The 14,005-nt window shown below is 40.7% G+C and overlaps 1 protein-coding gene across 2 annotated transcripts in view; it reads left to right on the top strand.

The window, feature by feature from the left end:
- Positions 1-14,005, top strand: part of LOC139455826 (fatty acid-binding protein, heart-like) — a 60,099-nt gene that overhangs the window by 29,680 nt on the left and 16,414 nt on the right. Inside the window, exon 1 of one of the 2 annotated variants that reach the window (XM_071237376.1) lies at positions 7,842-8,011. The exons of the other annotated variant lie outside the window; for it this stretch is intronic. Within the exon in view, the coding sequence (XP_071093477.1) occupies positions 7,942-8,011 (70 nt within the window). The 5' untranslated portion in view covers positions 7,842-7,941. Of the gene's footprint in view, positions 1-7,841; positions 8,012-14,005 lie in introns of those variants that run through there. 2 annotated transcript variants of the gene reach the window in all.

Here is a 14,005-nt window from a genome sequence, read left to right as displayed (position 1 = left end):
GTGCAGAGTTGCGTCCCTTGGGCACGCCAAAAACCTATGCATTCGTGACCAACTCGTGTTATTCCGGGACAAGCCGAATAGCGACTCGTGCCCCTCTCATGGCCATTTTTGCGACCGGGTTCCGTCTTAGAGCAAGCGAACGGGCATACCTAAAACAATTGTCAACTCTTTGCGTAAAGGTTCACACATTCTTCCCATATGTTATATATATTTCAGATGCAATTTAAAACGCATCGGGACGTGCGGAATTATACAGTATGATTGAACACATTTAACTGTGTCTTTGGTATATTTTTAGATGCAAGACATATGTAAAATCAAAATTATTTCAGTGGGATTCTTTGACGAAGAACTTGAAATCATAAGTGCATTCTGATTGGTTTGTCGTATTTTCGCACATCACATTCATCGATAGGGGGCGAGTCTTCTTACAGGTTACGGAAAGGGGCGAGTGGTGACGAATGAAACCTATGATTCGCCCCGTTAAACCCAACATACTCACTCACTATTCTGTCATGGCATAGATACTCTTTCATATTACCATAGCTAATCTGTCACGAAATGGCAGATTAACTATAGTAATACAAAAGAATCGGGTGAAGCATAATTGATTTAGTAGTACATTGCCTTGGACATCTGTTTCAATGTCCACAGATTACCCCCATTTAACAAATTACACACAAATCAGAAAAGTAACATCAAAACTCCTACTGTCAGCTTTTAATAGTATGTTCTGCTAATATTATATGCTACGTTTATCATATTCTGCTAATCTTCAATATGTTACGTTTATCATTTTCTGCTAATCCTCAATATGTTACGTTTATCATTTTCTGTTCATGCAATATGTTATGTATATCATGTTCCGCTAATGTAGTATGTTACGTATATCATAATCTGCTTATCTTTCATGGTACGTATATCGTATTCTGCTAATCTTCAATATGTGACGTGTATCATGTTCTGCTAATCTTCAATATGTTACGTATATCGTATTTTGCTAATCTTCAAGATTTTGCGTATATCATTGTCCTACTGCAGTATGTTACGTTTATCATATTCTGCTAATCTTCAATATGTTACGTACAGTAAACTACGGTTATAACGAACACGCTTATAACGAACTTACGGATATAACGAACTTACTTTTTGGTCCCGACTAGTAGCTGTAGTTATGCTGTATATATGCTTATAACGAACTACGGTTATAACGAACTAAAATTAGTAGTCCCTTTGAGTTCGTTATAACCGTACTTTACTGTATATCGTTTTCTGCTATTCTTCAAGATGTTGCGTATATCATTGTCCTACTGCAGTATGTTACGTTTATCATATTCTGCTAATCTTCAATACGTGATGTATGTCATGTTCTGCTTATCTTCAATATGTTACGTAAATCGTATTCTGTTCATGCAATATCTTTGGTATATCATGTTCTGCTTATGCAATACGTAATGTATATCATGTTCTGCTAGTCATCAATGTTTTACCACAGTAACAGTAACTAATCTCCCTTTGCCTGTTTAACTTTACCCCGTTAGACATACATGAACCTCCGAACACATTATGTTAATAACAGAGGTATCAAATCACTAGTAATCACTCCCAAGTAGCGTTTACTTGTCATTGGAGACGATATTAATTGCCAGTTACCCATTTGTGAAGGTCACGCATCTACTTGTAAGTGTTTCGCTGGCTCCAGTTACACGCTGACATATTGGTGATGTTGGCCGCCGTGTCATTCACATCGGTGGGTCAACTACAGGGTAGATGAATCTGTGTTATGTATTGCGGTAGTGTCTTAATGCGGCTGTAGTATTATATGTAACACGTGGTGGCACGTGGTCATGCGCACAACGTAAAGTTAAGCAACGTCCGCCGTGAAGAGTCCTTGGATGGGTGACCATGTTCGGCAGCTTGGCTCCTGTGAGTTTCTAGGGCTTCGCTCCTGTCCCACCCTGAAGCACATGTAACACATGTGGTGTATCCTTGGGCAAGTGACTATGTCCAAACTATTCTCTGTTCACCCAGCAGCGGATGGGTACCCGGTAGGATGAGATGGCAATGTGGTTGTTAACCTTCTAGCACCTTACAGGCAGCTTGGATGTACAAGCTTGAGTTGATCTAGTGGCCGGCGCTTTGAGCATGCCCCTAAGTGGTGTGGAAATATGCACAATATAAATAGCCTATTATAACACCCCCAGAAGGACAGGGTCTTCATATAATGAATGCAAGATGTCAATGTCAATTAACTATTAGTAATATGAAAACATCGGGTGTTCTTTGAGTAGTGTATGCTTTAAATATACTCATGTTTTATGGCGTATGGCGTTTTATGGCGATTCAAATTTTAAAACGTCATTTCATGCAAAGGGTGAATAGTGAGTATAGCTTTACGCCGCTTTTAGCAAAATACCAGCAATATCATGGCGGAGGACACCCCAAATTGGCTTCACGCATGGTGCTCATGTGGGGAACGGAACCCGGGACTTCGGCGTGACGAGCAAAGGCTTTAACCACTAGGCCACCCCACCACCGTCATTAATTGACTACACCTACTAGTCATTTCATGAAAAGAATGAAAGTTTTAGTCATTTCACGAAATGACTCATCCCACAGTATGGCTGTAACATATGGATAAAAATATCCCCATTCATGCGTGAAACATACACGTACTCTTGTATCGTAACATTTCAAATATAGATGACATACCTTAAGAACTTGTACAAGACAGCACTTCCCCATGTCTACATGATATGTTCTCGGTGCGTATATACATTTCCCAGTTATTTCTCCAAAGGTATTATGACATTATGATGTACAAGTTAGCAGTTCCCCGTGTCTACATGCTGTGTTCTCGGTGCGTATATACATGCCCCAGTTATTTCTCCAAAGGTATCATGACATTATAAGATGAACAAGAAGCATTTCCCAATGTCAATTCAAACAATGCAATATATGTGAATGACCGCCCTCCCAGCTGAGAACGCGGATATTGCTTCCAGACACACGTGGTCAACACATGGATGCTTTCATCATAGCGTTTGCTGTTCTCTATCTTCTCTGTATGCGTGAAAATAGAGCTCAACTTGTCTATAAACACCCACACCTAACGGTCATGAGCATGAGTAAGCATGTATGTAATTCAAGAGAGGCGGGTGAGCTCGTGGTACGGGAAGGAAACCAAGTTGTGTCAGAATCAGATGCATTTGGAGGTGAAGTGGTACTTTGTTGTGCAGAGTGGTGTCCCTTTGTTGTGCCAGAATCATGTGGTCAAAGATTCGAGACATTTGCATAAAATGTGTAATTTACAAATCAATACGAGATGTGCAGGCTTTATGTTTCATTGAGAGAGGTTTCATTGGTGGCCCAGACGTGGGTTCGAATCCCAGATTGGCCTTAAATGTGATTCTTGGTTTGTCAGCACTATACCCGTGCCCGTCCCCAAGTGGTAAACATCTAAGACCTGCATCACTTCAGGCTTTTCCCTGTATCAAGCTGACATGCCATGATATAATTGGAATAGTGTTCTAATTATAAAACGTCAACGCCAGAAAATAGCCAGTCTCGATTATCCACGGCGGCGTCAAAGTGAACTTACTTCACAAAAAGTTTAGTGTTTGATGTATAATTCGTACAGTTTGTACTTAAAAATGTGTTATTCATTGTATAATAATTGGTAGAACAAATGAGTGAGTGTTGTTTTACACCGCCTTTAGCAATATTTCAACCATAGCTCGGAGGGGTGGGGGGATTCCAGAAAATAGGTCTTCACAAATTGTATCCGCGTAGTGAGGTGTGACCGCTTTAAGCACTACACCACCGTCCGAACTGCAAATGTAAACAGTAAATTTGAAAAAAACTAATTTCATTGAACAATTAGGACTCCAGTTATTCGTGAAACGGATGAGCTGCCCTACCTTACCGGAAGAGTTTTGGGTCAGTTCAGGTACCTTACCGGAAGACCCTGGGGGCCATTTCAGGTATCTTACCGGAAGTGTCTGGGATCAGATCAGGTACCTCACCGGAAGTGTCCGTCCCGGGTCAAGGTCACTGTGCAAATGGCCCTTGAAACATTCTACAACCGCCATTTACTTTGAGCATGCTATCAGGAGTCTTAAGTCTCCAGTCTAGATTTTTGGGTCTTCTAGGGTCCTCCTTTATAATAAGTAGTTATTCAAACGTGAAGAGTAATTGGCAGTTTTGTCTCTGTATCTCAGGTAAGGCCAGGCGTAGCCGCACATACGCAGACAGTGTTTAGATTACTGCAGACCGTGCTTAGAGTAGTGCAGACCGTGCTTAGAGTAGTGCAGACAGTGTTTAGAGTAGTGCAGACAGTGGTTCTGGTGATTCAAACACTGTTCTTTGTATATGCAGTGGTTGACGTAAGGTTCAGTAAATGATAAAACATGATCTGTAAATAGCCATATCCCTATATTTACCTTGACATTGCCGTGTTGCTATTTCATTGAGTGTATATTTACATACATATGCAATTGAATCTGTTATACTAACAAGAGTAATCTCCTTAACAGAGAGATAACATAATTTATTACAATCTCACACAACTGCACACTGCCAACGCGTTTCTTCAGTCGATGGTGTCGTCTTGCTGCGAGAATAAACTGACATCTGTTCATCTATTCACGATTACGGAAAAATACACGCTAATCTGAGATGTAGACATTTCGACAGAGTTACAAACGTACTGCAGTTTCTCGGTATAACTGGAACACTGTTCAAAGCGGCGTCAACCCCAAACCACTCACTCATTCACTCAAGGACTCATTTTGAAGGCATACATAAACGACAACAGATGTAAGGACTATACACCGCTGTCTGGAGTCCATGTCTTGTCTGGGTCTAGATGAGGACAATGATGATGATGATGATGACGACGACGACGACGATGATGATGATGAAAAAATGTCTGTGTATAATATGGAACACCATAAACTGTTAAAGGGGGGCTGTGCTCGGCCAGACCGACAGTCCTAGCAAGTTTGTTTCATTTCACCCTATCATCACTTGATACTCTGCCTTATCAAATGTCAAATGTTCCGATGAATAGCCCAAACGCAGAGTCTCAATTTAACAAAGGGCATTAACTACTTCATCTAGACATTGGTTGGAAATGGGCATCAGACCAATAAGCACAGCTCCTTCCCCTCTCCACATACACACACCAACACACCAAACACACATACACGCGCACGCGCACGCGCACGCTGATTCAACCTGTCGACACGTTGAATGGGAAAAGGATCAGTTTACACCTGTGGCAACGAAAGCACTTAATGTACAAAGAAGATACACCTCGTGGATAAAGAAACACGCACTTGTTTATCTCGGCAAAAACGGACTTGACAGACCCCCCGCATGGTCGCCGGTGCGTGTGTAATCAAGTACAGAATATCCCCCTTTGATGTATGTGTACAAACGAGAATCTCCAACGAGATACGACGTAGATGTGCTTTCAATTATGTGTGAAATATGCGTTAAGTCGTCAAGGATAGTTGTCTTTTGCTTGTAAAATGGCATTAGAATCTTATTTTTACCTTGTCAGAGCTGTTATTAAAACTTTAGTCAAGGCAATGATGATCTTAAAGGTGCACTTGCCAGTGTAAGTATATACTTCTAACAAAAACAGCGCATGCATGACTATAGATTAGGTATATGTTTAAAGAAAATTATATCCTCATATATTTTCAACATTTCATACTTGAACCGACTTGATTTTAATTTCAGAAATCACGAAAAAGTAGATACGTCAATTTAGGTACACATCCTCGTTATATTGTAAATTCAAAACGTCAACACCAGAGAAAGACCAGTTTCGATTATCTGCCGAAACAGATTCAAGGCAAAATAGTGTTGAAAATTAAATAAATGAATCACGTAAAATCAGTATCACCAGGTTTTCGCGAAATGGGTAAGCATACCCTGTTCCACCGATAGCACCTGCCACTCATACAATACAAATTTCAGTGAGTGAGTGAGTGAGTGAGTGAGTGAGTGAGTGAGTTGGCTTTAACGCCGCTTTTAACAGTATTCCAGTTATATCGCGGCGTGTCAGCTTAATGTGGGAGGAAAGCCCGAAGTGATGCTGGTCTCAGATGTTTACCACGTGAAACCCACGAGCACGGGTATGGTGCTGACAAACCTAGAAACATAATCGGGGTGAACCGAGATTCGAACCCACAATCATAGGTTTCTGGTGTGCCCAAGGGACGCAACTCAGCACAGCGAATTGCGGCGCCTTAGACGCAGGGCCACCCGTGCCCCCTACAAATTACAGGCTATTCAGTATTTTCTCCAGTACATATATGACGGTGACGTAGCCCAGTTGTGAAAGTGTCGGTTGGCTAGCTGGACGTTGAACAAGCTCGGAAATGCCTTCCTCTGTTTATATGTTGGTTGCACCTTGGATGTGTCCTCCCTCGAATTCGTAGGGGCACCTGCAGTAGTTCCACAGAAAACCAGTGTTCGATTCTCAACATGGATGAAATGTTGGAGTAATTTCTTTGTCTTCATACTGTCTCATTGAGAAAGGGGGTGAGTTTGGTTTCGATCGCTTGTGAACAGTGTTCCAGTTATATCACGGCATGTCAAGGGCGTTGGCGATTTCATCTCAAATAATGTGTGAGTGAGTATGGTTTTACGCCGCTTTTAGAAATATTCCAGCAATATCACGATGGGGGACACCAGAAATGAACTTCACACAAAGTACCCATGTCGGGAATCGAGCCCAGGTCTTCGGCGTGACGAGCAAACGCTTTAACCACCTGGCTACCTGACCGCCCCTCCAAAATGATGAACAGGGGCTAAGTAGGCACGTTGACATCATTTTATACAAAATTCATTACATACTACCAACTTACAATGTTCACAGATAACGAATACCACTCCACTTTTGATAGTTGATGATTCCTGACATAAATTGAAAGGTATACTATTACAACATAACTAAAATACTGACCCGTGAAGATCCAGGTTACAATTGGAGTGAGTGAGTGAGTGAGTGAGTGAGTGAGTGATACTGTCTCCAGAGGCTTAGCCACAAACGTATTATGGTGACTAACAGACTCCCCTTTACCAGGCAACTACAGAATCAATGTGTATGAACCAAGACGTAAATGTAGACGGGTAGAATATCGAGTTATTTGAAATTTAAAATATAACATCATGGCGCCATCATCAGCATGGCTAAATATATAGATATTATCTTGCTAGGTATCTTCCCGAGAACTCGGTATCAGGAAGGTTTGTTAATGATGTGGGTAAAAGCGAGTATTCTATGCATATCTTCATTCCAACTTTACTTAAAAGAGTGAGTGAGTATCACGCCGCTTTTAGCAATATTCTCGGCGGGGGACACCAGAAATGGGCTTCACACATTGTACCCAAGTCGGGAATCGAACCCGGGTCTTCGGCGTGACGAGCGAACGCTTTAACCATGAGGCTACCTGATCGCCCCGGGTTGCAATTGGTCTACAGCCACCAATGCTTGCCTTAAAAGGCGCTTGTCGTAAGAGGCGACTAACGGGATCGGGCGGTCAGAGTCGCTGCTCGGTTGATAACGCAAATAATTACATTTACTACATTCTTTCATTCACAGTAACACGTTTCTCAATGTACGAAACAGTGACATTTCGCAGTAATCCAATACCCCCAAAACACTACAAGCACTGAGTCAGAAATGCCAAACAAGTTTTGACAAGCAACAAACAGCATTCATGTTAGAATCAAATTGACAATGCTGTGCCCCACCTTTCTCATAATTCTTGATTCCGATTAACGGAAGTAGCTGATATCACGTGACCCGATAGACTATATATAGAGTGCACGAGAGTCTGATGATCACTGGCACGTGCCGATAAGAGCAGACGACACAGTGGAAAGTTATTGGCGAGCAAGTTTCAGTGTCTGTGTGTAGCTATCATGGCGGGATGCGTTGGACGTTGGGAGCTGTCTAGCAGCGATGGATTTGCTGAATATATGAAAGCCATCGGTGAGTTTGATTAAACTTTGTTTGATGTGTTCATATGTACGTATTGGTATGTCAGCAGATTGTTTGAAATATGGGAAACACTTGTCAGATCGAACGATGGACCTTTTCAACAATTACAATATACAACACATATATATTTTCTCAAATGTAATTTACGAAAATATCAACTAGATATTGTGATATAATTGGGATTTACCAGATTTAAAGAATTATTTTTATCATATATATTGTATATCGTTTGATGTTTCGCATCAATCAGGTATGACTGAATATATGTAATATCGGGATGTTGACTTTAAAAATGGTTATGCGCATCAAAACATCCTTTCACAATCTGCCTGTTTGAAGACATTCTGAAACAGACCAGTTCCTATTCACAATTTTATTTGCTTCTGTATGCGATCCGATATATCAAACGATATCAGATTAGTTAACACCGAGAGAAAACATAGTATGATACTTAGGTCGTTTATCGATATCTCGACGTGATAGTTGCAGTCATTTCACAATGAAACGATGCTTCAAAGTACAATGTATAATTAATGCTGTTAGTAATGGTATTGTAGAACAGCGCAGCTCTGTCGCCAAACCTCTCAGAAGAATGAAACGATGCACGATGTAATATATAATTAATGCTGTAGATAATGGTATATAAGAACAAGTCAGTAGCCCAACCTCTCCAGAAGAATGCTTAAGACATGCTTGAGTGTACAACTCGGGACTAATTCGATCGTCCTGTCATAATGGGTCATGGTCGATGAGCAAGTAGAGTCTTTTAAGCCTATTCTGGTGTTCGTTGCTGAAAATGCCTTGCAAGTTTACTGTTCTAACGAAGCATAAAAGCAACTATTGACAACATGCATGATTATGAACACAATTTTGAACATAAAATCAAATTATCAAAAGCTCGGAGACGATTTCTAATCATTGTGTCAAAGGTTCTGAGACGATTTCTAATCAGAATTTAATCAAGACCTTTTACACATGTGGTGTAACTATAAATTAAAAAAATACCATCGTGCCAAGATACCACTGTTCACCCAAGCCTCATGGTTTGTTAATGGGTTTTCAAACATGCCCCCAGCTTAATGTCGTATTATGTGCCAGTAACACATTGATCTCGCTGATTAGGTAATTCCGGGTAATTAGTGATTTATGCCGGTGGCTTGAACAAACGGCACAGTGAAATGCAACGGTTAAGCGCCAGCCTGCGCCCTCAATACTTCACTCAACATCTGTTCAGCCAGCACACCATGTGGTCGGGGGTAGAGCTAATATTATTGTGTAAGAAGTCGTTTATAGCTTGTTTTATCGCAGAACACGGTGCCGTTGTGTCGGTTTTAAGATTGAGTAATGGGGATCAGGGGTGTCAAGCTCGGAACTTTGTGAATATGTTGTGTACATCTAGTTGTTTGAATGCAGGTTCAACAGAAGAAATGTTTTAATTACTATTGTCTTGTGACACATCGGATATACAGTGACACCGCGATAGTCCCGACCTCGTCAATCCGGAAACCCCACCTTCTGGACAATTACCGCTTGAAACGCCCATGTGTTTTAGAAGTAAAGTTGGAGGGCGATGGGCGTGGTTTAAGCGTTCACGTCACGCCGAAGATACGGGTTCGATTCCCAACATGGGTACAATGTGTGAAGCCCATTTCTGGTGCCCCCCCTTCACCGTGATATTGCTGGAATATTGCTAAAAGCGGCGTGATACTCACTCACTCTTTTAAGTAAAGTTGGAATGAAGATATGCATAGAATACTCGCTTTTTTCCCAAATCTTGAACAAACCTTCCAGATATAGAGTTCTCGGGAAGATACCTAGCAAGATAATATCTATTTATTTAGCCATGCTGATGATGGCGCCATCAGGTCTTTTTTTGGAAATTTCAAATAACTCGATATTCTATCCGTCTACATTTACGTCTTGGTTCATACACATTGATTCTGTAGTTGCATGGTAAAGGAGAGTCTGTAAGTCACCATAATACGTATCATCGTATCATCGTATCATCATTCGTCGATCATATGTGGTTGCAGATCCTTGTCCACCCATGTCGTTAATACATCACATGGCTAAGACATACGCCGGAACATAACAAACTTTTACGAGTAGCTTGTGATCCAGACCTACCAAGGAACAAGTCTAAGATATGTGCAAATGCCAGAAATGTGCACAATGTATGTAAAGAGATTTCACAGTATACTATTACTTGCGTCCGGTCTGAGACAACCGAGTGCTTGTTCAATTTTGTTTATTTTATTACGTCAACACGAGCAAAAAACCTCGAAACAGATTCCATTGGGCGTAAATGGCAAAATAACAGTGGTAATGATATGAATGGATAAGTGAACACCAGGTGTTCGCGATAAGGTTAATCATGTCCTGCTCTACCGGTAGAACCCACCACTCACACACTTTTCATAAAAAAGGTAAGTATTTGTTCGTTGCCTGACGCCGAACAGCTGTACTGCCATGCGACGGCCAAGACACACTCAAATAGTTTTGTGTCTGAACTCGATGTATATTTCAGTTATGGTCTTTATATGTGCAAATTTGATGTATATTGCCTTTTTTCGTTTTGTGCAATTTCAACAAATAGCCTACTCATTCCCATCTTTTTAAACACATTTTCATCCATGTTTATGACGAGGCGTTGAACACGCTATCGTCTAGTGCTGGTGTATCAAAAACCTGGCGTGGATAAGCTGAGGCAGCACCTGTTCGTACAAGAAATAACACTATCATATCACCTGTTTGATTGTCGTGGATACTTTAACACTCGTTGGATGTTTGAACATAATCAGTGTTGCCATGTGTGCGCCTGGGAACAAATATAGTGCTATTGTACGAAGTTGCATGCACGAACTCTACCTTTGACATGTGCTGGCTTGCAAGGTTGGCAGTTTTTTTATCCGCGATCCGAAGTGACTCGGTTTCTGGTTTATAAAATTGAAAACGTTTGTGGAAACCACATGCCAAACTGTCTGGAAGTGAGTGGAGTTGCAAACTATGTATTTTGACTCCGACAACATTCATTGCCTTGATTAAACAAAATAACAAATAACAAAAAAATTTTTTTTTAATTAATTTAACACATAACACAAGTATTACACGTTGTGGGGAAAACATGTTTTATATTCGCTAATGTGATAATATTTCCATACTGTATTATCAAGTGTTTCCACGGGAGAGAGAATTCGAAAGTTAATGCTCGCCCATTATACACCTACGCCAGTGAATACGTGCATCACACAGAAGCCTAGTGGTTAAAGCGTTCGCTCGTCACGCCGAAGACCCGGGTTCGATTCCCGATAGGGTTCAATGTGTGAAGCCCATTTCTGGTGTCCCCCGCCATGATATTGCTGGAATATTGCTAAAAACAGCGTAAAACCATACTCACTCACAACTTTGAGGGTTATCGTTCGTTGTCTAAATGTAAGAGCACTCTTCTCACAATAAAATCCACAATTACAGTTATTCGTTGTCTGTCCGATTAAAATATTTACTTGATTGAGTGTTAACGTTCAGTTTCAGTAGGAAACAGCAGCCCTCTCCAAAATAAATCCACAATTTCTGTTACGTTGTGGACGTGTGGCAGATAAATATCTGCCAAATATTGGTTCATTTACCGAGGAAGATTCGTCTGTGTGGGTTTCTATCAAATACGTGTTTCGGGAGCTAAATAAATCTGACATTTTACTCGACGAATCATGTTTCTTTGTAAACAACACTCCCGCCACCTGTTTTACCTATGGTTGTTGATGTCGTGTCTGTATTCAGCGTATTCGCGTGTTTAGCGGAACAACTTGTGATTCACTGTGATCCGTTAATCACTTATAGTGAGTTAGAGGCGCAGCCGCCCACAGTCACACTGCACCCAACACATACCGTATTTGACCCAATAAGCGCCCAGGGCGCTTGAAATAAAGACAGAAGGGTGGGCGCTTATTGGGACCAATTCAGAAGTCAAATTGGCGTAAATTCATCTGTAAGCCTATCGATATTCTTCTGTTGCTGGGGGGCTAGAGATAAACTGTTACTTACGTTTTACTGGTGAACATCTCCTCATTAACCGACTACAAAAGATTCTTGACCGTATGTAAAAAACAGGTGAGTAAATCTTACTTGGGCATCCGGGAAAAGGGGGGGGGGGGGGCGCTTATTGGGACATGGGCGCTTATTGGGTCGAATATTATTTGAACGCCTCCATTCATCCCACCAGATGTAGGTGTGCATTGAAAACGATGTTTTGATGATCTCCGTTTCCCATTGGGCAAAATTTATGAGTCTACTGTGCTTTTTGTTTAGATGGATAGTATGGAAAATTCGAATGAATAATGTAGTTTATCTGTGGATGTGCTTTAGTTTGTAATGTCTACCTCATGAGGCTCCGTAGGCTGTATGTAGTATATGGTCTACAGAATGAAGTCTGTGTGTTTCCTACTTAAATCCTTTGATTTAAACATATTTATTAATAAGAAGTGAACTGCATTGGGGAACACGTTCTTCCAACTTAGATTGCCCTCTCACTGGTATTTATAAAATTTCACAATTTCAAATTCAATATATATGCATACAACACTGTAGAAGAGACATAAAATGTTGAGAGAGATAGAGAGAAAGAGAGAGGGAGAGAGTTTGAAGGGGAGAGATGCATTGTTGAATGAAAAGTTCTTTTTCACACATCTTTTAGTTGTACATATATAATGTTGTACTGCCTTAAATATAGCTTCATTTTCTGTAACAACGTGATCTGCATTGCCGTATAACAGTAGGTGTACATCAACAGGTATGTTATTAACAATATTTTTAAGGCTGTTAAACAATTTCACGCTGATGACAAAACAATGTACATTCCATGAGATAATGATATGCATTTTCACATGTATTTGAACATGTACAGTTCGGGGGATCTTTTATACCAATTCTATATAAATCATGATTCAACTGACTGCACATGTATCTCAGTTTTGTGTGTTCTTTTTCCATATGCGAAGTAATCCTTTTGTAATCATGGTATTTGATGCGTGTCATGATTTCTTGCAACATATGAATTGACATAAAGTAATACATCTTCCCGGGGCAAGCGTGTCCACTAGACTATATCCAAGTCTGGAAACTAGGATGGTGGACACGCCGGTCCATATCGGTTTCTTATGATCTTCAAGTGTGTCAAGTCCCAGATATAATGATTTGCTCATGCAAATAAACATTTGTTATTGTTTTATCTTTGAACAACTGCACCCTCAAACTTTTACAAATGCCACAGTGATAAACGAATAACTATGTAACTTCGGGGGCCCCGTGAAGATCGGGGTAGAATAGGTCTTCAGCAACCCATGCTTGCTGTAAAAGGTGACTATGCTTGTCGTACGGGATCGGGTGGTCAGGTTCGGTGACCTGGTTAATGCATGTCATCGGATCCCAATTGCTTGGACCGATGCTCATGATGTCAATCACTGGATTGTCTGGTCCAGACTCGATTATTTATCAGACCGCCGTCGTATAGTAAGAATATTGCTGAGTGCGGCGTCAATCAACAAACAATTATCACTTGATGGTGTTTCTGTTGGAGACCTAGGATCGGATATGGCGCAAAACTAAAATCATTACCTAATATACACCTGATGTCACGCATCATGGATATTTTGTAGGATTGTTAATGATTATATCTGATCATGTTTCAATAGAATGTTCCTTGACAACGCCCAGTTTTCATTAACAGTAGTACACAGTGTATTTTGGACGATTTAAATTATCAAGAAGTCACCAGCAGCGTGTAGGAACACTACACTTCAGATAGCCATGATGACTCAGTCGGATGGGGATTGGAACGGGTAGAGATGGCCAACAATTTATAACCTGTAGACATTGTAACATTGAAACTCAAGTCTTCGATGTTCACATATTTGCTCTATAGAGTAAAGGTTGGTTGGTTGGTTGGTTGGTTTGTTGTTTAACGCCGCACTCAGCAATATTCCAGCTATA

This window comes from Haliotis cracherodii, unplaced genomic scaffold, assembly GCF_022045235.1.
Source record: "Haliotis cracherodii isolate W230 unplaced genomic scaffold, xgHalCrac1.p SCAF_11, whole genome shotgun sequence".
NCBI lineage: Eukaryota > Metazoa > Mollusca > Gastropoda > Lepetellida > Haliotidae > Haliotis > Haliotis cracherodii.
The sequence above is the reverse complement of the archived record's forward strand: the minus strand, read 5'-3'. Positions and strand labels throughout refer to the sequence as shown.